The sequence below is a fragment of the Empidonax traillii genome, unplaced genomic scaffold (assembly GCF_003031625.1).
Source record: "Empidonax traillii isolate 1590-97213 ecotype Southwest subspecies unplaced genomic scaffold, ASM303162v1 scaffold448:size1359114, whole genome shotgun sequence".
Taxonomy (NCBI): Eukaryota; Metazoa; Chordata; class Aves; order Passeriformes; family Tyrannidae; genus Empidonax; species Empidonax traillii.
The window spans coordinates 59,397-80,250 of record NW_020955641.1 but is presented as its reverse complement, the minus strand read 5'-3'; the positions used below and the strand labels follow the sequence as shown (position 1 = coordinate 80,250).

The following is a 20,854-nucleotide window of genomic DNA, read 5'->3' as shown; positions in this document are numbered from 1 at the left end:
AGTGGCAGGATTGGTGGGGAAGAGGCATCTCTGCAGGGCAGTGATCCCAAAAAGGAGCTGAGCTGCTCTTCCTGGGAAAATCTTCCTCTGGGGCACAAGGCTGAGCCTCGGGGTGCTCTGCCGCTGCTCTGTCACTGCTCTGCCATCCTTTGCCCTTGGCATCACTGTCATGGTGTGATCAGTGGGTTGGCAAAGCCCCAAGTCCCCTGTGTGGCTGGTGGAACCCACCTGGAGATGTGCCCTATGGTCACCCACCCCAGGACAGTGGTGGTGTGGGAGTCTTGTGCCAGTTCTGCATCCCAGCCCTCCTTGGGGGATCTGCTTCTCATGCTGTAGCTCCAGTTGTTTCCTTGTTCAGGCTCATTGCTTTTATTTATCAGGAATTCCCCAGGCTAATTCCAGTGCATGGAACAAGCCCTGGTTTGTGGTGGTGTTTTTATAAGTGCTCCCCTCCTGTTCCACACATGCTGGGAGACTCACAGGGAGTTTTGCCGTTGGAGGCTCCAGGAATGTGTTGGTTCTGGTGCCCCCAGTATCTTGTCCAGGAATTGTCCTAACCACCTCTGCTCTGGAGACAGGCTGGGAGAGCTGGGGTTGTTCAGTCTGGAGAAGAAAAGGCTCCAGGGAGACCTTGGAGTGCCTTCCAGTGCCTAAAGGGGCTCCAAGAAAGCGGGAAAAGGACTTTGGACAAGGGCCTGGAGTGACAGAACAAGGGCGAATGGCTTCACACTGACAGAGAGCAGGATTAGAGGGGATATTGGGAAGAAATTCTTCCCTGTGGGGGTCCTGAGGCCCTGGCACAGGTTGCCCAGAGAAGCTGTGGCTGCCTCATCCCTGGAAGTGTTCAAAGCCAGGTTGGATGGGGTTTGGAGCAACCTGGGCTAGTGGAAGGTGTCCCTGTCTGTGGCAGGGGAGTTGAAATGAGATGAGCTTTAAGGTCCCTTCCAACCCTAACCATTCTGTGATTCTAAACCCCCTCCATGGACAGGGATGCCACCCACTAGACCGGAGTTAATCCTGGATTTCTCCTTGGCTTCCTAGTGAGGCTCCATTGGTGCTGCAGCTGCTCATCCTGGTCCATGTGACGGGGGTAATTCTGAGTGCAGATCAATAATTTCCTCAGCCTTCAGGAGCCATGTACCACGTGGGAAGGGGTGTGTTCGGTGCTGGTGCTGAGTCTGCCCACCCTGCCTGCCCTGGGCAGCCCTTGGGCATGGTGAGGCTTCCGGGGAGAGACTGAAGTGGCCCGTTGATTCTTTGGGATTAAAGACAGTGACAGTTTATTGCCGGTGATTGAATTCCAGACACCCTGGGTGCTGTGGGAGGCGCTGAGCCTCGGCGTGGGCACCAGGCGAGTCTGCAGCAGTGGGAGGAGGAAGAGAACGAAATGAGCTCCTCAGACACGAGGTCAAATCCAGGCTTCCCCACTGAGCCGTTCCTGGCTGCGGATGCTGGCGGGGGGGGCCTGGGGTGCAGCATGGGGAGATCTCAGGAGCCCCAAGGGCTGGACACACACGTGCCATCTGTGGGGAAAGATCTGGATATGACTGGGATGCCACTGGGCGAGTGCTGGGCACACTAGGCGGGTACTGGGATACCACTGGGCTGATAACAGATATCACTGGGCTGCAGGACCCAGGACACAGGGCTTGGGGCTGTGAGAGGGCAAGGAGTCAAACCCTGGTGGCCACCCATCTCCCTAAATCCCTGCTGGAGAGCTGTTGGAGTGCAGGTTGTGCAGCAGCCCGTCATGGCGCTGCCGGAGGATGCCGGAGAATCCTGGAGGATGCTCCTGCTGGCCACGCTCGGCTCCCCGTGGATGCTGATTCACGCTGCTGCGGCAGCAGAGCTCGCAGCCACTCGGGAGCAGTGATCCAGCAGGACAGGGCGCTACCTCCCCCTGCCCAGGTCATCTCCTGGCAAATCCATCCCAGGTCGGAGCAGCAGAACCCCCAACTCATTCTTGCAGTGTCCCAGGGGTGCTGGCACCCCCCTGGCTGGGGCTGGGGGTGCCCTGTGGCTGCATTCTAGGCTCTTCAGTGCCCTGGTTTGGAGATCAGGGAGCAGCAAATCCTGGGCAAAGCAGAGGCCTGGACTGGCCAGGGTGGGCCTTGAGGCAGCCTGGAAAAAAAACCCCTGGGGTGGCAAGTGCAGAAAGCTGCATTGGGGTGAGCTGACCGTGCCCCCCCCTCTTCTCCTGCCTCCCCTCTTGTCCCACTCCTTGCAGTCCCTGGGAGCAGGGCCAGCAGCACCGAGTGTTTCCTGTCACCCATCGATTATGTGCTGGCTGGTCCCATCGCTCGCGCTGCTCTGCCAAAATCTGGGATAAATGCTGGCATTGTGAATGGGCTTGGGGACGGGGAGGGGGGGCCACGCGGTGCCCTCAGCCCGTCCTTCCCTGGCAGAGTGTGAGCCCAGCGGGGATCCCAGCGGTGCCTTGGGATGTTTGGCAGGATGTGGGTGCTGAGCGGATGCTTCCCTTGCTCCCTGACATCCTGCGTGTGCCCGAGGTGCTGCAAGCCCCTGGATCTGGCCTATTTATTTACAGGAAAGCAGGCTCTGTGTTTCCCAAGGGATTGGCTCCTGCTGCCTCATCATGCAGGGATCTGTTCTTCCTCACCTGATTTCACTGCTGAATGCGTGATTTGGACTTAATTATGGAAGAGCAGGCACCCATCCCACTGCAGGGAGAGCTGCCTGCCCAGGGAGGTCCAGGGACGGGTGTCAGAGCCCTTGTCCCACTTCTGCCCTGAGTAATGCCACCACTGCAGGCACCTTGTGTCCCTGTGGCATACCCTCCTTCTGGCATGGATGGGGATCTGGAGGAACGGGGAATCTTGTCCCGTGTCTGGAGCCTGGTGGGAAAGGAGCTCCAGACCATGGGCAGGCAGGCACCTGCTCTGCTTCTGTTCTCAATTAAGAACACCCTCGCCCTGTGCCCCCAGCATCCTGGTGGGCCCAAGGCATGCTGCATCCCAGCATTCCCAGGCTATGGGAGGCCAGCAGGAAGCACAGCCCAGATGTGCAGGGGATGCTGTCCCCATCTGCCCTGGGACTGGTGGCCCTCAGGACTACACTGGTGCCCTGGTGCCAGACCTCTCCTTTTGCAGGGTCTCTGCCTCCCCGGGGCTGCGTTCCTGCCCTCACCTCCTCTCTCTCTGTTGCCTTCACCCGCAGTTCCCCGTGCCCAGGACCCGTGGCACCGCGGCCATGTCCATGCCGGGGAGCAGACGCTCGTCCACGGGATCACGAAGGTGAATATGCTTCAACCTCTGGCCCCAGGACCGGGCACCAGCGCCTGCAGCCGGGAGGGGATGATCCCCACACCTCCACCACCAGCTGCCACTCCGCAGCACGAACCCCCAGCCCAGCTTTTGGGGGGTTGCATGGCGCTGCCCACTGCACAGCACTTCCCTGTCCGTGCATGTGGCCCCCTGAGCGCTGCACTCCCCGTCCCTCTGTCCGTCTGTGCCACAGCCAGGATCGACCCCACCGTCCATCTGGGCGAAGGCAGGCAGTGAGTGGTGGAGAGCGCTGGGGTTGGGGCAGTGAAACTGGGAGGTGTGTTAGCCCTTGGAAAGCCTCTCCTCGAGCGGAGTGAGAGAGGCAAACAAAAAGGGAGGAAAAAAAAGCGTTTGTTCCTTTCCGATGTCTCCATGGCCTGGACTGCTGTTATGGAGGTAGAGGCCCAGAATGGGCAGGGAGAAGAGGCAGAGCTGCCCACGTGGAGGGGATGCTCTGGCAGACGTGGCTCGAGCTCTGCCGGGGCCACGCTCCCAGGGGACTCTCAAGGGGCTCCCGGGGGGTCCCAGGGGCTCCCAAGGTCCTCAGGGTGCAAGGATGCTGTGCCAGCATCCAGGGGCTGCCACGCCAGGGAGGGGGGAGTGGGTGGGCATCCCCCCCCCCCCAAGCCCTGCCTTTGTGCCCGTCACCATGTCCGTGCCATTTTGATCCCTGCTGTTTGTTTTGTCCTTTTGTCTTGTGTGTTCTCGGTGTGGTGGTTGGCAGTCGCGGGGTTTATGGACGGAGTGGCTTTGCCTCCTTCTTTAAGTCTTCAGCGCCCTCAGCCACTCGGCCTGAGACACAGCCTCTTCTCCCTGCCTCCAGGCGCCCCTCGCCCCCCGGGAGGGACACCTACGGCACCTCCTCGCTGAGCAGCAGCAGCAATTCTGGCTCCTGCAAGGGCAGCGACAGCAGCCCCACCCCAAGGTAACCCATCACCCGTGGCCCCAGGGTGGCTGCCGGGTGCCCCCGGGCAGGGGGAGCAGCCCCCCCACGCTGCCGGTGCCGGTGCCCGGCGGGGACAGGAGCGCAGGGCCCGGTGGAGTGAGGCTGTGCGCGTGGTGGCTGGGGGAGCTGGAGCTGGCAGAGCTGCTGGCGTGTCTCCAAAGACCCTCACTATCCTCCTCCAAACCTCTCCGCTGCTGCTGTTGTGTTGTGTCCCTCCCTGTCCCCCTGCCTGCCACTCAGGGACCCTCGTCATCCCCTCCCCTCCGTCCTGCTGTGGCTGTGGCTTGCGCGCTGCACGCTCCCTCCTGCCGCTCCCGCACTCCAAGGAGCACCTGGATCCTTCCAGACCAAAGGCACGAGAGCAAGAACTTCTGCTTCCATCCCCTTGTGTTGCCTGGCAAAGGTTTGGCAAGAGCTGGTGGCACACCCTGGGTTCTTAGCAGGGAGCTGCTGGTGTGTTTGGGGCACAGGCAGCTGGCACCGATCTGTGGGACGAGCACCAGCCCCACCCCTCGGGCACAGCAGCCCGTGGTGCACTGCTCCAGGGAGTGAGGCCCAAATCCTGCCTCTCCCCAGCCACCTTCCAGCTCCCGGAGGTGGAGTCAGTCTGGGAGGGTCTGAAGGGCCCGAGGGTGACATGGTGATCAGGGCCCAACTGCAACTGGCCATGGCAGTGGCCATCCTGCTGCCATGGGGCATTCCAAGGCCACAGTCCTGCCTGGATGCTTCTAACATGATGCTTCTGTCCCTGGCCGAAGGCTGCTGGGCTGCTGGCCGCCATCCATGGGGGCTTTGGGATGGCCCCCTGCCATGCACAGGGAATTCCCACCACCCTGCTGCCATGCACAGGGAATTCTCACCACTCTGCTGCCATGCACAGGGAATTCGGTTCCCCCCCTGCCATGCAGGAGCCGCTCGTGCTGCTCCCAGCTCTCCATGTGCCTCCCAGCCCACCATGTAGCCCTAAATCTGCAAAACCAGCCTCCTTGACCAGCCCCTGCTCTATGCACTGTCCTAGGCTTTGGGCCAGAGATGTCACTTCGTCCACCCCAGTGCCACTGGTGGCACAAGGCGGGTCCAGATGTGCTGCTGGCCCAGCCTGGAGCAAATGCTGGATGCCCTGGCTTGTTCTCCAGGGGCAGGACAGCCACCATCTCCAGACCTGCTCCATCCCAAACCCTTCTATTCCCCATCTTCTGCCTCCATCCCTGATGGGGTTGATCCCACTCTGGGGTCTCCATCCACGTCAGTTGTTCCTGGAAAGCTCCCACAGAGACCTTGGTGCCCACCTGCTCCCAGCTCTGCTTGTGCCCTAGAGAAATCCCCAGCTCCGCAGAAGGCTCAGTGCCCACCAGTAGCACCAGTGGGTCTAGGGACTGCACCTACCCTCCTGCCAGCAACACAGCACCTGAGGCACCCACCTTACCCCCCCTGCCAGTGGCACAGCACCTGAGACACCCACCCTGCTCCTCCTGCCAGTGGCACAGCACCCTCAGGCACCCATCCTGCCCCTTCTGCTCTCAGGGCTCCCTCGGGGTGTGCTGTGGGGCTGCACCCCCGGGAGCAGGTTGGTACTCCTGGGCCGAGCCTGTGCCGACCCTGGCACTGGCGGTGGGTGACACCCGTGTCCCTGCAGGCGCTCGTCCAAGTACAACCTCTGCAGTGACAACCATGGGATAAAGCCACCGACGCCGGAGCAGTACCTGACCCCCCTGCAGCAGAAGGAGGTCTGCATCCGGCACCTGAAGGCTCGCCTGAAGGACACGCAGGAGCGGCTGCAGGACAGGTGAGCACGGGAGCAGCAGGCACTGACTCCCTGGCACGGGAGCCGCCGGGAAGGGTCCTGGCACCGGCCATCACCACCTGCTGTGGCAGCTCCTGTCTGGGACTGGTCCTTCTGGGGGTCTCGATTCCCAGCACAGCATCTTGTCCCCGGGCTCATGCCTGGGGGCCGAGGTCATAGCTGTACTGTGGCATTGCAGGGGTCCTGGCACTGCTGCCCTTCCAGCCCAGGAGCTGCAGATTAGGGGGGCCCATGGAGCCCCACGTCCCACCTGTGGTGGCTGCGCTCTCCCCTCGCCCTGGTTAAGTCCTTGCCGTGCTTTTGCTGAATTTCAGCGTCAGAGGGTGGCTAATCCCCATCTGCTCCTCTCGGGCTTAGGCATGTCCTCATTGGAATGCCAGCTGCCACGCGCCTGCCCAGGGCACCTGCCCACCCCCACGCAGCCCTCGGGAGCCCTGGGCGCTGCAGTCCCTCTGGGAGAAGGCTGAGCGTCACTTCTAGGGATCCTCGAGCATCGCTCCCAGGGAATCCCTGAGCATCAATCCTGAGGGTCCCTGAGCATCACTCTCAAGGGCCCATCAACATTGCTCCTGAGGGTCCCTGAGCATCCCTCCTCGGGGTCCCTGAGTGGCACCCCCCTGAGGTCCTTAGCATTGCTCCTGAGGGTCCTCAAGCCACTGGATCCAGTCATGAGTGATCCAGACACCGGATCATGGGTGATCCGGTTCCATCTCAGTGCTGGGCACACGAGGACGGGGCTGTCCCCGCAGCCCCCTCAGCGCTGTGGCGGTGCCCTCCCATCTCCGCAGGGACGCTGAGATCGAGGACCTGAAGACACAGCTGTCACGGATGCAGGAGGACTGGATCGAGGAGGAGTGCCACCGCGTGGAGGCCCAGCTGGCGCTGAAGGAGGCCCGCAAGGAGATAAAGCAGCTGAAGCAGGTCATCGACACAGTGAAGAACAACCTGCTGGAGAAGGACAAGGGCCTCCAGAAGTATTTTGTGGACATCAACATCCAGAACAAGAAGCTGGAGACGCTGCTGCACAGCATGGAGGTGGCTCAGAACGGGGCGCTGAAGGAGGAGGGGGCCGGCGAGTCGGCCGGGGGGTCCCCAGCCCGATCCCTCACCCGCAGCTCCACCTACACCAAGCTGAGCGACCAGGGGGCCGGGGACCGCAACGTGGGGGGCTCGCAGACCATCTCGCTTGACGAGGGGGCCGACAGTGGCTTCGTGGGGATGGAGGAGGCTCCGGGCCACACGGACCCGCTGGAGGTGGGGGTTGAGCCTGGCACCCGCCTGCCCCCCAGCAACACCTACGAGAAGGTGCTGGGACTGCGGGGCAGCGTGGAGGCAGGGGTGCAGGCCAGCTGCATGCAGGAGCGGGCCATCCAGACGGACTTCGTGCCCTGCCAGCCCGACCTGGACACCATCCTGGAGAAGGTGATGAAGTCCCAGGCTTGCAGCTTGGGCAGCCCAACCTCCGCCTGGGTCTCCGAAATGGAAGACACGATGCCCGTCCCTGAGCTCGCCAACCCCTCCGGGGCCACGGACATGCTGGTGGCTGAGTCCGATGCCACGACGGCAGGTAGCGGTGCTGAGGGCGGTGTCCCCTGCAACCCGGCGGTGCGGCAGCCCCCCAGCGCCAGCCCCTCTGTGGCCATCGCCTGCGTGGCAGAGGAGGAGCTGACAGAGGCGACCGGCTGCGAGAACAACCCTTCCAAGAGCTACTGGAGCCGCCACTTCATCGTGGATCTGCTGGCAGTGGTGGTGCCGGCGGTGCCCACGGTGGCCTGGCTGTGCCGCTCGCAACGGCGGCAGGGCCAGCCCATCTACAACATCAGCTCCCTGCTGCGGGGCTGCTGCACCGTCGCTCTCCACTCCATCCGCAGGATGGGCTGTCGCCCCGTTGCCAGCCCTGGCCCCGGCGGCAGCGCCCAGCCCTGACCCCCCCCGAGGCCCCCCACCCGCCCCCATGGACCCGACTTCTGATTGTAAAACCCTGGTGTGGCACTGGCGGGTGGGAAGGGGTGGAGGGGTCTGTGGGTGCATCGGGGTGTGCTGCCCCTTCCAGCTGCTCTGTCCTGGAGGATGGAAAGAACTGTTGTTGGAAGAGGGGCACTAAAAGTCACCCTTTGCTGATGGACACCCCTGCCCATGCCCATGGGTGTGGCTGTGGGGGGCTGCACCCACCGGGCAGGCTCTCCCTCCATCACACTTGCTTTTCGGTTGTCCCCAGGCTGTCCCGAGGGCCAGCCCTGACATGGGCGGTTGATGGTAAGCAGCTGATGGGGATCACTGGGGGTGCAGTGGTTCCTTGCTCCAGGTACAGAGTCTGTCTGTGGGCAGGGGATGGGGGGATCCTGCCCAGAAACAGGAACCAGCTCCGGAGCGGTTCAGTCCAGCTGCCCATTCCCTAGGAGATGCCTCCCCACACGGGGATGGAACTGTGCTGTGGCTCACGCACGGAGCGCCCCAAGGAAGCCATGGGCTCTCCCTCCCTTTGCTTTGCACTATATTCACTTTTTTTTGGGTACAGACTGAAGCCTGGTTGTTGGGACTCTGGCCACCAGACAGCGGGTCCGGGGCCTCTCATGGTTTTGGCAGCGGTGATGCCGGTTATCCCACCATGTGCTGGAGCTCGGATGCCTTTGCCGGGGTGCGGGCAGTGCCATGCAGGCAGAGCCAAGCCCTTTGCCCCCCCGGCCCACCCAAATCCCCGCTTTGCTGGTGGCCTCCAGAAAAATGCCTTTTTTTTGTTGTTGTTGAGACGCAAAGACAGCAAGGATTGCTCAGCGGGGCTGTTGGGGCGCGGCACTTGGGGTTCCCCCCGGACGCGCCGCGCTCCCACCCCACGAATGTCTGTGGTTTCTTCGTGACTTGAACTAACAGTGTTTCCCCCCCCACCCCACCCCACCCCAACCCCACTCCCCCACCCACGGGTGCCACTGGCCGGGTGCTCTGGGAGCTGGCGATGCTCCACACACCGGTCCCTACAGGGGCGCGCGCCACATCCTGCGTGCCCCACGCTTCCCTGCATCCCCCATCCGCCGGCTCTGCCTGTGCTGGGGGGCAGTGGGGGCAGCAGCTCTTCCACCAGCACAGCACCAGGTGCCGGGGAAAAGATCCGGGGAGCAGCAGGGTCCAGGCAGCCGGGGCAGATGGAAGTGGAGCTGGGATATTCGCCTCTCGTGCAATGTATTTGTGGATCTGTGTACACGTCTGTTAGACTATCCAAAGCTTTGCCAAGAAATAAATGTAACGATTATATTTGAAGGACAAATCCATATAATATATTTTTTAAATACAGAACTGAAAAAGCTGTAACCCCCCTCTTCTTGTTTCCCCTGTCCTGTACTCGCTCTCTGTGGTGGATGTAATAAACGTCGCTGGGTCTGTGTCTGCTTTGGCTGGAGCCAGCCCTTGGCGTCCACCCTGAGGGGAACTGGCCTGAGCAGGGACACGGGGACATGGGGACCCTGGGACAGGACACCTGCCCCACCCCTTCCGAGGAGAGGAAGAACTACCCAGCAGCCACCAGCCTCTGGAGCAATGAGGAGTTTCACGCTAAAAAAGCTTCTTTTGAAGTGTTGTGGTGTCCCCTCAGCAGCTCCTCCAGGATTCCAGTGTCAGGTCCCCGGAAAGGCAGCGATGGCATCACAGGTCAGGGATGGAGTGGTCCATGGACGACTTCACCAGCCCTGATGAGAGCCTGGGCAGAGGGAGAGAGGGAGGGGAGATCAGTGAGGGGAACCCAGGGGGCCTTGTGGGGTGTGGGGGTCCCTGCGGCCCCACATTCTCACCGTTTGACCATGTGCTCATAGATCACAGTGGGGATGATGGTCAGCGTCACCACGTTCCCAGCCCCTGCCAGCACCTCCGTGAGCTGCTTATCCTGCGGGAAAGAGCAGGGGGGGTTTTAGGGTGCCCAGCTTTGCTCAGAACCCCCACAGCTTCCCTGGCCACATCCTGAACTCCCTGGGCACATCCTGTGCCACCAGCAGGGCACAGCCCTACCTTCATGCCGATGACGTTCTGGCCGTTCACCTCACAGATGCAGTGGTTGGTGAGGAGCCCGTTGCGGGCGGCTGAGCTGTCCTTGGCCAGCGACACAATCTTCCCCTTCTTCACCACGATGCCGACGTGGCCGGTGCTGTCCTTGTGCAGGGTGACAGTGCGCTGGAAAGGCCTGTGGGAGAGCACGGTCAGTGCCGGCACCGCCACCGCCACCACCGGCGCTGCCACCGGCACTGCCACCCGCTCACCTGTCCCGCACCACCATGACGATTTTTTCGGGGTTCGCCTTCTTCAGTGCCCGCTGTGCCTTGTCACTGCTCCAGCCCGCGCAGTTCTTGCCGTCGATCTGCAGCACCTGGTCCCCGAAGCGCAGCCCCACCAGCGCCGCTGGCGAGTTGGCCTTCACCAGCTGCACGAAGATGCCCTGGGGGCACAGAGGAGCGGTGGCACGGTGCCACGGTGTGCCGTGCCGTGCCATCTGCGCCCTGCTGTGCCGTGCCGTGGCAGGCTGTGGCATTTGATGCCATGCATTGCCGTGCCATGAGACACCGTGCCATGAGGCGCTGTCACGCTTATGCCACGAGCGCACCACGTCACATCGTGCCACGCTGTCCTGTGCCTTGCCCAGCCCCTCACCTGGTCAACGTTCTTCAGGTGCAGCCCCGTCTTGCCCCGCTCGTCCTTGCACAGGTGGATCTCCCGCACGCCCGGTTTGATCTCTGCCCGCCGCAGCCCCGCGCTGTTCCCGCTCAGGGGGGCGATCAGCTGGCCCGGGGTGGGGCCCACAGGGGTCAGGGCCTGTGACGGAACCAGGGGTCAGTGGAAATGGGGGGAACACGGGGCCCTGTGCACCTCAGCCCTCAGGGGATGCTGCGTGCTTTCCCCAGGCAGGATGCGGACCCAAAAGGACTCCCACCATGGCACGGGGACCCCGTGCGGGGCAGGGAGAGCCGCCAGCCCAGACACCTACGGTGTTGTCCCCCGGGTGCAGGTTCTTCTGGATCTCCTCGCTGGAGAGCGTGAGCCCCATGTAGTTCTCCAGCTCGGCCAGGTTGGGGTACAGCACAGGCAGCTCTGCGGGACACACCGAGGGTGGTCTCGGCTTCTGAGGTCCCCAACCCACAGCCATTGCCACCTCCACCCCATGAGCCCCCTGGGACCATGGGCCAGCAGAAAGAAACCCCCAAATTGCATCCCCTGCTCACATACTGAGTTTTGGGGGGTCCTAGCTGAGTCCCCCACACGGTGAGCATCACCCTCCCCCCACAGCCCCAGGACAGACAAGCTGGTCGTGCCCCACCTTACCGGTGCCCGAGGTGAGTTTTGGCTTCTCCGTCACCACGGTGGTGGGGGGGGTCCTCACCCCGGCAGCTGCCTGTGCCTGCCAAGAGATGGGGTCTGCTCAGTGCTGCGCCCCCCACCCTGTGCACCCTCCACTCCCCCAAATGCTGCTGAGCTGGCACTGACCTGCAGGACCTGATGGCCCTTCATGTCCTCCAGGGAGGGGTAGAGCGTTGCCATCGCTGCTGCTGCCTGGGGACAGGGATGGGGTGGTTCAGGGCCTGGGGTGCCTCTCTCCAAGCATTCCCTCCCAGCCCAGGTGTCTGAGACGGGCTGTCTCACCCGGAGCCTCTGGCATGACTCAAGGATGTGTCACCAGAGCCACCACCTCCACCACTTCCCGGTGGCTGGGACAGGGGTGGCTGCCAGGCACAGGCACCTGGCTTTGCTTTGCTGGTGGCAGGTCCCACTCCCCGTGTCCACCTGCCCAGTGAGGCCATCCCAGCATCACTCATAGGATATCCCGTGGGAACAGCCCCTGTGCCTCCCATCAGTCCCTCTGCTCCCCATGTCCACCTGCCCTGCGGGGCCAGCCTGGCATCATCCAGACAAGAGAGAGGGATATCCCACGGGAACAGCCCCTCTGTCCCTCATCAGCCCCCTCTGTCCCCAGTGCACTTCATACTGAGCCCAGGGCAAGGTTGTGCCCTCCCAGCTCTGCCCCACAGCGCTGCATTCCCCAGAAAGTATCATCCAAAACTGGGGGGTAGGGGACAAATCCAGACCCAGCTGAGCCCTGCGGTAACCAGGAGGGATCCCACCCACAGCTCAGGGCTGGCAGCAGCATCCAACGGACAAAACTGTCCAAGCCCAACCCTGGCACCCCAGCACTCACCTGCCAACAGCTCCCAGATCCTTGTGACACCCTTTTCCTGGCCGCTGGATTTTATAGCCGTGCCCAGCCCAGGGAGGGGCCAGGCAGCCTCAGCTGATTGCACTCCCCCGCCAGATAGGGCATAGGTGAGGAAGAGGAAGTGGAAGGTGAAGGCAATACACTGCAGGGCCCTGGGGACAGGGACTGGGATGAGGACAGGGATGGCTTTTCGTGGGTTTGGGTATCCTGGAGGAGCAGGGATGGGCCTGTAGCCCAACTCTCCGCCCTGCATCACCCCTCCTGTCAGCCCCAGCACACGGCTTGGCCCCCCCAAGTGGGGGCCCCCCACTACACCCCATCCTGGGCTCCACGGGCCCTGCTGGGGGATGAAGGGGATGCCCTACCAGGAGCCCCTGCGTGGGCGGTGGCTCCTGCTGACACCTCACTGCCCGGGCACGTGGGGCTGACACAGCCGTGACCTGCACCATTCCAGCTGTCACCTGGGACACGTGCCAGGCGTGACAGCCCTGTGGGAGTCCCACACCACAGGTGGAAAAACTGACCCAGCGCAGAGCTCAGCACGGGGTGGATGTGGCACCCCACTGCCATGGGGACATCGCTGTGTCACTCTGGGATCCAGCCCTCACCCGTGACATCCCGCTGCCCGCACTGGGGATGCCACAGGACACCGTGTCCTCAGGGGCTGGACAGTGGGTGCTGAGGGTGCTCAGCTGGGCCCACAGCCGGTGGCACCAGCCCAGAGCTCTCTGGCTTGGGGCCAGTCCTGCTGTGGAGCCGTGGCCGGGTACGTCCCAGCTCCCTGTGCCTCCTCTCCTGCATGCCAGACCAGGAGGAAGCATTTTATTTACTGGTGTTATTTTTAACTGGATGGTCCCTGGTTGCCGTGGCCAGCCCGGGACGAGAATAGCCCGAGTGCCAGCGGCAGGGAAAGTCCTACACAGATGGTTCCCAGGAGTCTGTCCCTTCCCCAAAACCCTCATCCCCCCTAAAACCAGACCTGGAAGGACCTACATCCCACCTGCACTTATTGGCGCTGTGGGAGCCATGCAGGGGGCTGCAGGCCCAAGGTCAGCAAGGTCCCCCAAGCCTCTCCCCAGCCTTGGCTTATCCCCAGCCAGAGGCCATGGCACTGCCTGGCACTGGTTAATAATTAAAGCAAAAGGCTTTGCAGGAAGAGAAACCCAAGCTGGCCTCGAGCTTCCGCCCAGAAACAGCCACAGCCAAGGGCAGAGTGGGCTGCTGGTGCCCCAGCAGCTCCTATTCTGCTTCACCGACCAGCAATTAAGGGCAGTGCTAATTTCTGCACAGCCTGGCCCCAATCCTGCACAGCCCCGTATTCCTGGATGCATCCCAGTGGCCGAGCTGTTCCTGCCCCAGGGCTGCAGTTCCCTCCAGGCCCTGCTGTCACACACAAACTTTGCTCTGGAGCTGTGTTATCAACCGTGGCTGTGTTATCAGTCGTGGCACACGGATCAAAGGCCGCCAGCCAAGGAGCGGGCGCTGGCCTGTGCTGGTGCCCAGGCAGCTCCTACACACACAACATCCACAGCTGGAGCAGCCAAGCCCAAAGCAGGGGATGTGCCGTGTCCAATGTGCCATGTCCAGCTCCCAAAATCAGCCAAGATAAATCCAGGGAGATGTGTGGACAGGCTTCCCCAGAGCTAAAGGGACCCTGGGAACACACATCAGTCTGCCCTTCATGCTCCCAGTCTGGGCTGAATCACACCTGCAAAGGCACGAGGCTGTGAGGGAAACGCTTTAATAGGTTATGGTGAGGCAATTAATTATGCAAATTCCAGCAGGCCGCCATCAGCTCCCCACAGAGCCCAGGAGCCCCAGGCATCCCACTGTGCTCCCAGAGCTGAGCACCTGAGCCTCACACCAAGGCACGCCAGCACAGCACCACAACCCTGGCACGGCATCCACAGCACCCCATGAACCTGGCACAGCACCCACAGCCCCCCATGAACCTGGCACAGCACCCTGGGAGCGCAGAGCAGCACCCACAGCACCCTGTGAGGCAGCAACAGCACCCACAGCAGCCCAAACAGCACCCACAGCACCCCTCAAGCCCAGCCCAGCCCCTGCTGTGCCGAGCGACAGACGGGCAAGGGAAAAACCTCCAGGACACAGGGCTGAGAAAAGCCAGCATAAAGCGTTTTTATTGCAATAATAAACTGGATACCTTTGTGCGGCGGAGAAGGAAGTGACCGGCGGGAATTTCTGTTACCAATGGACTGGGCAGAGCAGAGGGAGGGGGCACGGGGTGGGCAGCAATGCGTCCTGTGAGACCAGGCAAGCGGTGATGACCAGCATCAGGTGGCAGGAGAGAACGGGCAGGTGAGCTCAGAGCAGGGACAGCAGGGGGCTGGTGGTTCCTTTCCCAGGGGAGGGAGGGAGGACAAGGGTGTTTTTGTTGAGTTGAGCCCCCATCACCTCCCCTGCTAACGGCACCTTCCCTTTGCCCGCTGTTTTCCTTTCTCTTTAAAGAATGCTCCATGCTATGGGATTTTCAGGGTGTGGTGGAGCTCTGATGGAAACCCAACTCTCTAAATCCAAAAGCGGGCTTGGGGGGAAGGCAGGCTCACTCGGTGGCAGGGTGAAGCAGAGGAAGAGCAGCCCCCCTTCCCTGATGCTGCTCCCTGCATGGAGAACAGGGAAAGGCCAGGCTGCTCCCTCGCTGTCCCATTCCAGGCAGAATTCCTATGAACAATCCTAGTGCTACCTTGCTCTCTGCATCCCTTTAACCTCAACGGGCTCACTCTGCTATGGCTTTTGCAGCAGCAGCAATTTCTGGTTCGGAAACACCATAAATCTGCACCAAAACAAGTAACTAACGGGATTCCTTTTGTTCAAATTACTCCTATCTAAGGTCAGCCCATCTGCGTGCTACTGGGAAAACGCAGTCTACACCTGGAACCAAAATAAGATTAAGAACTTGACCCAAAAAGAGTTGAGGTTTACGGCGTATAGTTTAAAAAGACATAAAAACACGATACGAGGAGGAAGAGTCAGACGCAAAGCTTAGTGACCAAAGGCATTCAATCAAGGTGTAAGGTTATACAATGAGTGTAGTGGACTATCAGGAAAGGCTCCGTACAAAGTCATGTGCACTCTTCTTGAAGCTGAGATTCTGGATTCCTCCATGTGCCAAACCTGCGGGGAGAGAGGAGAGGCAGCGTGACAGGGCCGCCCACCCTAGAGCCCTCTCTTCTCCAGGCTGAACAACCCCAGCTTTCCCATCCTGTCTCCATAGCAGAGATGCTCCAGCTCCAGGGGCCATAATCAAAGCCTCCTGTTCGCACCATCAGCCTCGAGCACCACCAGCATGAGAGGCAGCAGGGGGAGCAGCAGCCCAGCCTCGCAGTGCAGCAACACAACACATGGAACCCGAGGCACAGACAACCAGCACCGCAACTCATCCATGGCACAAACCTGCCCTGCCAGGCGTTTACCACCACAGTGATCTGATCCCCAGCTCACCAGACTCCCAAGAGCAACTTCTATCCACAGCCCCCCTCCTTCTCATACTCCCCACTGCCACCCACTCCTCCTGCCACCTACCCCCATCCCACCTTCCCACACTGTCCCAAGACTAAAGACAGGGGCCTTGAGCTGTCCCCAGTCCACACACCCCCTTGCCAGCAGCTGCCCCTCCTTACCCGAGGACAGGGTGCTGGGGTGGGTCATTCCAATTTCATGAGCTCCACGTCAAAAATTAGAGTGGCGTTTGGCGGGATGATCCCCGGGTGGCCAGTGGAGCCGTAGGCGTAATCTGGGGAGATGGTCATCTTTGCCCGCTGACCAACGCTCATCTGGGGCAGGGATAGAAACACGGGGATGTCAGGAGATGGGCACAACCACCAGGTGAGTGACAGAGGAGGGACAGACCTGTCCCCACTGCTTTCCCTGCATTAGGCAAGAGCAAGGACCTGGGCTGAACAAACCAGAGGGGCAGGAGAGGAATGGGAAGAACGTCAGAGGGGAAAGGCAGGCAGCACGGGCTGGAAAACAAGCAGAGCTTGAGATGTCCTTCACGCAGGTGAGGGCAGGGAATGGCAGGCAACTCCCTCCAGCCACTGTCACCCTTGTGCTCACATCCCCAGCACGGCATGGAGCGGGTGCAGTCACACAGGCAGGAGCCAGCGCCACGCCGTGCCCACCAGCCCTCCCTGGTGTGGGCTCACAGCCTGCAGCTGTGCCGTGCCCACCAGCCCTCCCTCCGCGTGGGCTTCACAGCCCGGGCGGCCGGAGCGCTCCCGCCGCGCTCGTTCGGAGCTGACTCAGTGGAGAAATGTCACCGCTGAGTCACCGACACGCCGTAGGTGTTGCTGGGGCCCGGCCCGGCTCCATCCCCGCCAGCTGGCAGGTGGCAATGCAGAAGGTGATATTCGCGCCCACACCTCCCAGCGCCGAGGGGGTGGAGGGGTGGAAATCACAGGGGAATAGAATAAAAAAAAAATAATAAAATAGGGAACGAGCTGCACACAGCGAACGCTGCCCACGCTGCAGCTCCTGGCGCGCGGCTCGGCACAGCCCGGCACGGGGACCGTGACTCTGAGGAGCTCCAGGCACCTGAGCGACTCCTTCCTCCCAGCCGCGGATCACCTCCTGCTTGCCCATCACAAACTTGAACGGCTTGTTCCTGTCGCGGGAGGAATCAAACTTCTTCCCATCCTCCAGCATACCTGGGGAGAGAGGGAGGGAGATGATGGTGACACAGGGACAGAGCCACGCGTGCCAGCGTGAAGCTGCTGTGACCTGTGACAGTCAACCCTGGGACAGCTCACGTGGCTCTGAGTCAAAGATGTGTCTCAGCTGAGCCTCCTGAAACATCTTCACAAAGGTCCTGGAGGGGAAAGCCCGTGGGGCATCACCCAGCCTGGGGCAGGGCAGGATGGTTCTTGGCCCAAAGAAAAGTGGTCCTCTGGGCTGGGACCAAGGGGAGCAGAGGAAAGGAGGGGAAGAAAACCTTGCCCACCTCACAGCACCACTGCCAGCTGTTCGTCAGGCAGCAGGATCCAACCTGGCGCTTCCTATCACACCAGCACACACCTCTCACCCCTCGCCAGGTTTCCACCTTCAGTCACCCAAAACACTGATGATGCTCCAGTGCCCCATCTGGAGGCTTCGACCGGCCTCCAGCCCTCCCATGCCCAGCTGTGTCCTGCTGCTCTGTGCCAAATCCCTCCCGGAGCCAGGAATGACAAAGGGGGAGAGGCAGCACCAAGTGCCTGGGGCAGCCCTCGTTCCCCTGCAAGAGCTGAGCCAGGCTGATATCCCCAGAGCTAAATATAACTCCCCAACATGAGCTAAGGAGGAATTTCCTCCCCTCCCTTGCTCCCTGCCTGACCTTCTTGGGGAATCTTGGAGCTGGCGCTGCCTTATAGGAGCAGTAACTCCACTGGCCAGCTCCTATAAGGCAGCTCCAGCTGCCATTAACACAACCTGTACAATAAACCACATATGATAAGAGCAATATAAAACTCTCTTCCAAATAAATGCTTTTCACTTCTTCACTTCCCAAAACAGCTCAAAAAAAAACTGTTTTCCTGGCTGGAAACTGTACTGCGGTCTTGAAAAACCAAACTTTCCCAGGAAGGCCTAGGGCAGAACGACTTCCCTTTGCCAGGGCACATGGGCAAGGGAAAATGTGTCTGTGAAAAAGATGGGATGGGGGATCTCAGCCCCTTCTTGCCCTGTTAAACAGAGCAAATGGCACGCAGGGACCGGCAGCCACAGACATGGGAGATGCCGAATGGAAAGAAGAGAATGGGAAAAAATACATCACCTTTGCAGGGGCAACAAGCACCAAGACCTCTGGGCTGCAGGAAGCTTTCTTTCAGGGAGTAGAATTAAGCTTTTAATTTCACAAACAGCAAAAATCTCCTCTCCAAGGTGTCAAGCGTCAGCTCAGCCGGTCACGCTGCAGCCCTGGACTTTGGAATAGTAAGTCTGGAGTTCTCCCACTTCCTCCTTCCAGGATAAACCTCTTGTCGCCTGAACCTGCTTCCAGCCCCGTCTGGCACTGCTCCCCGCTCCTGTCCGCTGGCCTTCCTCCCACCCGGCGGGGCCGCTGGCAGCAGGGACACGGGGCAGGCTGTGCCGGCTGGCACTGGCAGCGCTGCCTGGCTGCGCCCCGAGCTGACCCCGCCTCGGCTCCGAGCCCTCCGGGCCTGCAACAAGCCAGGGTGGCTGAGGAAGGATGGAGGGGGCAGCTCTCTGCCACCCTTCTCCCTGGACACCCCCCAAGGAAAACCCCAGGGGCCGTGCAGCACAATCCCCTGGATCCCACGGCAAGCAGGGACCTCCGGGATGCTCCTGAGGCGTTCGCTGCCTGCAGAAGCACATCCCGTTTGTTGTCCCGGGCAGGGCAACGTAGAGGCACCATCAGCGGCCCAGGAGATGCTGCCAACTTTGCACAGGAGTGGATGGCACTGCCTAACCCTGCTGCCGAGCTCACCTGTCCCAATCCAGCCTCAGTATTTGGAGCTGGCAGCACCCTGGCTGCGGAAGAGAGGGACTGACAGACTAAGCTGGTTGAAGCAGCCCAAGGGATTGATCATTCAGCTGCCCCCAGCCCAGGACAGAGGAGGTCACACACGGGAGCCCATCCCTGCTCCCCAGCACGGGGCTGCTGTGAGGCTGCCGTGATCCCCCATCACGCCAGCAGGGAAAACAAAGAGGCTCCAATGCTTCAGAGACAGCATCCTCATCTCAGGCACCTCCTCTGCCCGCAAGCCTCCCGGGAGATTTCTCCAGCCCTGGACAAGTATGAGCAACCATTTCCTCATCTCTGCCATCCCTGAGCAAGGAGATAACAAGATCTTAAAGCTATTATGGAGGCAAAGCATCCTCTGGCAAAAGCAGCCGCCCTGGCAGAGCCTCAGGAGCAGCAGACAGTCCCTGGCACAGCTCTGTGCTTGCCACCACCAGTCCTGTGAGGAGAGGTTACAGAGACCCACCCGCCCTGGCTTCCACCCTGAAGGGCTTTGAGCCCCCAGAGATCCCACTTGAGCTATACAGACCTCAGGGGAGGTTCAGGGAAACATAGTGAGGAAGAGCATGGAGCCCTGCAGGGGCTGCAGCAGTCGTGGGATGGAGCAGGGGCTCCGGAGCGCAGTTCCAGCCCCGGACAGGCAGAGTGGCCGTGCCAGGTCTCTGCCACACTTGGCAGGCAGGAGCTGGGAGACGCCGGCTGCAACGTGCGACTTGGCTCCGGGCCCCCTGGGCGGGCAGAGGCGGCGGAGAGCGGCGCTGGAGCAGGCAGAGTCAGCCCTGGGACAAACCTGCCGGGTCGGGTTTTGCTGGGGGTGCAGAGCCCCACCTGCACCCCGTCCATCCCCTCCGGGGTGCCAGTCCTTGGCACGGCCATCGCCCAGGGGTTCCCACGTGGAGCCAACTTCCTGAGGAGAGGTAGGGAGAGACCAGAGCAGTGGTGCACGTCCCTCTGCTCCAGCGGGGACAGGATGGAAAACCCTTCCCAGAAGCCCTGGGATATCCAGCACGCCCCAAACCCCTTGCTCAGGACCAGGATGCACAGCTGAGGTTCAATCCTGCCTCTACCAGTGCTCCCCATCACCCAGCCCACCCCATTGCTGGATGCAGAAGGGGTTTTGTCTCCTGTTCTCATGGCCTGGCAGGAGAGATGACCCCAGTGCAGGCAGGGAAGGGGGTGCAGGAGACAGCGCTGAGCTGCCACAAAGTGTCACAACCCGCGAACCGACAGTCACACGCCTCGGTAGGAAATGTCTCACAACCGCAGGGTGTTCGCTGAGCAGCGGGAGAGCATCGAGTGCAGCAGCACCCAGAGCAGTGGGAGAGCACCACTGCCACACAGGTGCTGGAGAGGATGGTCCCCCTCGGTGCTACCTTGCTGGAGAAAGATAGTTTTCTCCAGTATCCCTCCCTGCTCCAAACCCCCCTGATCATGGATGCTGGGTGCACTTTGCCACTCAGGCAAAGCCGTTTGGCCAAGCCATGTCAGACGCTCCCACGCTGCTCTCCCCCTCCATAGCAGTTGCTGCGAGCAATCCTGAACACACCGGTGAACTTTATCCTTGATTTAGCTCCTTGAAGGGCCCTGTGTAGCAGATTTCATATCAAAGGCTGTTTCAGACACCCCACGGTGTGACCTCTCCACAAAAAGACCCGGGAGTTGGGACAGAGGATGGGGAAAGGGTCTGATTCCCACAGCTCCCCTCATACATCTCCACCTCTGCAATCCCAGCATAAGCAACTGGCATCTCTCAAGCAGGAGGCCCAGAGGATTCTTAGCTCTCCACCTCCTTCCTCAGCACTGTTCTCCCACACCAGGGCTGTCTGTCTGTCCATCCCTCATGCCTGGGATGCTTTCAGTGGGGCCAGGCCCCACGGAGCAGTAGCTGGGGCACAGGCAGAAGCAGCACCAGCCTCTGGCTGGCTGAGCCGGCTCCCCACAGTCCCTCACTCTTGGATCACTGTTTTTTTTCCCAAAAATGGTTTTTTCCCAAATCACTGTGCATCCATAACCCAGTGCAGGGAGAGCTCCCTCCCGCACACCACAGGCTGGATCTCCCCAGCACTGGAGCAAAGGGCAGCCAGGGACGGAGCCAACACGGGGCTCTGGAAGGAGCCTTGGAGCCACTGCACTCTGCTGCCATCCCTGA

General features: G+C 61.2%; 3 protein-coding genes across 6 annotated transcripts; 1 reads left to right on the top strand and 2 right to left on the bottom strand.

The window, feature by feature from the left end:
- Positions 1-2,819: 2,819 nt before the first annotated feature.
- On the top strand, positions 2,820-9,296 carry SNPH (syntaphilin). Of its 3 annotated transcripts, none has more exons than XM_027895007.1 (4): positions 2,820-3,254; positions 4,108-4,209; positions 5,867-6,016; positions 6,823-9,296. In XM_027895007.1, the coding sequence occupies exons 1-4, from the start codon at positions 2,992-2,994 to the stop codon at positions 7,958-7,960; spliced, it is 1,653 nt and encodes a 550-aa protein (XP_027750808.1). In that variant the 5' UTR covers positions 2,820-2,991; the 3' UTR covers positions 7,961-9,296. The 3 variants fall into 3 exon arrangements, with proteins under 3 accessions (XP_027750808.1, XP_027750807.1, XP_027750809.1); XM_027895006.1 differs by having other exon boundaries at positions 3,120-3,254; positions 4,009-4,209; XM_027895008.1 differs by having other exon boundaries at positions 3,177-3,517; positions 4,009-4,209.
- Positions 9,297-9,407: 111 nt separating this feature from the next.
- On the bottom strand, positions 9,408-12,379 carry SDCBP2 (syndecan binding protein 2). 2 transcript variants are annotated; one of them, XM_027895009.1, is made up of 9 exons: positions 12,207-12,379; positions 11,498-11,563; positions 11,336-11,411; positions 11,001-11,104; positions 10,667-10,828; positions 10,279-10,454; positions 10,031-10,202; positions 9,817-9,908; positions 9,408-9,725 (listed from the first exon to the last, which is right to left on the bottom strand). In XM_027895009.1, exons 2-9 carry the CDS (start codon positions 11,549-11,551, stop codon positions 9,671-9,673), a joined length of 891 nt encoding a protein of 296 aa, XP_027750810.1. In that variant the 5' UTR covers positions 11,552-11,563; positions 12,207-12,379; the 3' UTR covers positions 9,408-9,670. The 2 variants fall into 2 exon arrangements, with proteins under 2 accessions (XP_027750810.1, XP_027750811.1); XM_027895010.1 differs by lacking the exons at positions 11,336-11,411; positions 12,207-12,379 and having other exon boundaries at positions 11,498-11,514.
- A 1,963-nt stretch (positions 12,380-14,342) lies between these two features.
- On the bottom strand, positions 14,343-16,932 carry FKBP1A (FKBP prolyl isomerase 1A). The gene is made up of 3 exons (XM_027894989.1): positions 16,782-16,932; positions 15,869-16,021; positions 14,343-15,362 (listed from the first exon to the last, which is right to left on the bottom strand). Exons 1-2 carry the CDS (start codon positions 16,890-16,892, stop codon positions 15,893-15,895), a joined length of 240 nt encoding a protein of 79 aa, XP_027750790.1. The 5' UTR covers positions 16,893-16,932; the 3' UTR covers positions 14,343-15,362; positions 15,869-15,892.
- Positions 16,933-20,854: the final 3,922 nt, after the last annotated feature.

Excerpts from the sequence above, each read along its gene's own strand:
- SNPH (XM_027895008.1), top strand. The coding sequence starts at position 3,261 with ATGCTTCAACCTCTGGCCCCAGGACCGGGCACCAGCGCCTGCAGCCGG. Across the intron at positions 3,518-4,008 it reads CATCTGGGCGAAGGCAGGCA|TCGCGGGGTTTATGGACGGA; the intron begins GTGAGTGGTGGA and ends GGTGGTTGGCAG. Across the intron at positions 6,017-6,822 it reads CAGGAGCGGCTGCAGGACAG|GGACGCTGAGATCGAGGACC; the intron begins GTGAGCACGGGA and ends CCATCTCCGCAG.
- SDCBP2 (XM_027895009.1), bottom strand. The coding sequence starts at position 11,551 with ATGGCAACGCTCTACCCCTCCCTGGAGGACATGAAGGGCCATCAGGTC. Across the intron at positions 10,455-10,666 it reads ACCTGAAGAACGTTGACCAG|GGCATCTTCGTGCAGCTGGT; the intron begins GTGAGGGGCTGG and ends CTGTGCCCCCAG. Across the intron at positions 9,909-10,030 it reads AGAACGTCATCGGCATGAAG|GATAAGCAGCTCACGGAGGT; the intron begins GTAGGGCTGTGC and ends TCTTTCCCGCAG.
- FKBP1A (XM_027894989.1), bottom strand. The coding sequence starts at position 16,892 with ATGCTGGAGGATGGGAAGAAGTTTGATTCCTCCCGCGACAGGAACAAG. Across the intron at positions 16,022-16,781 it reads GGGAGGAAGGAGTCGCTCAG|ATGAGCGTTGGTCAGCGGGC; the intron begins GTGCCTGGAGCT and ends TCCCTGCCCCAG.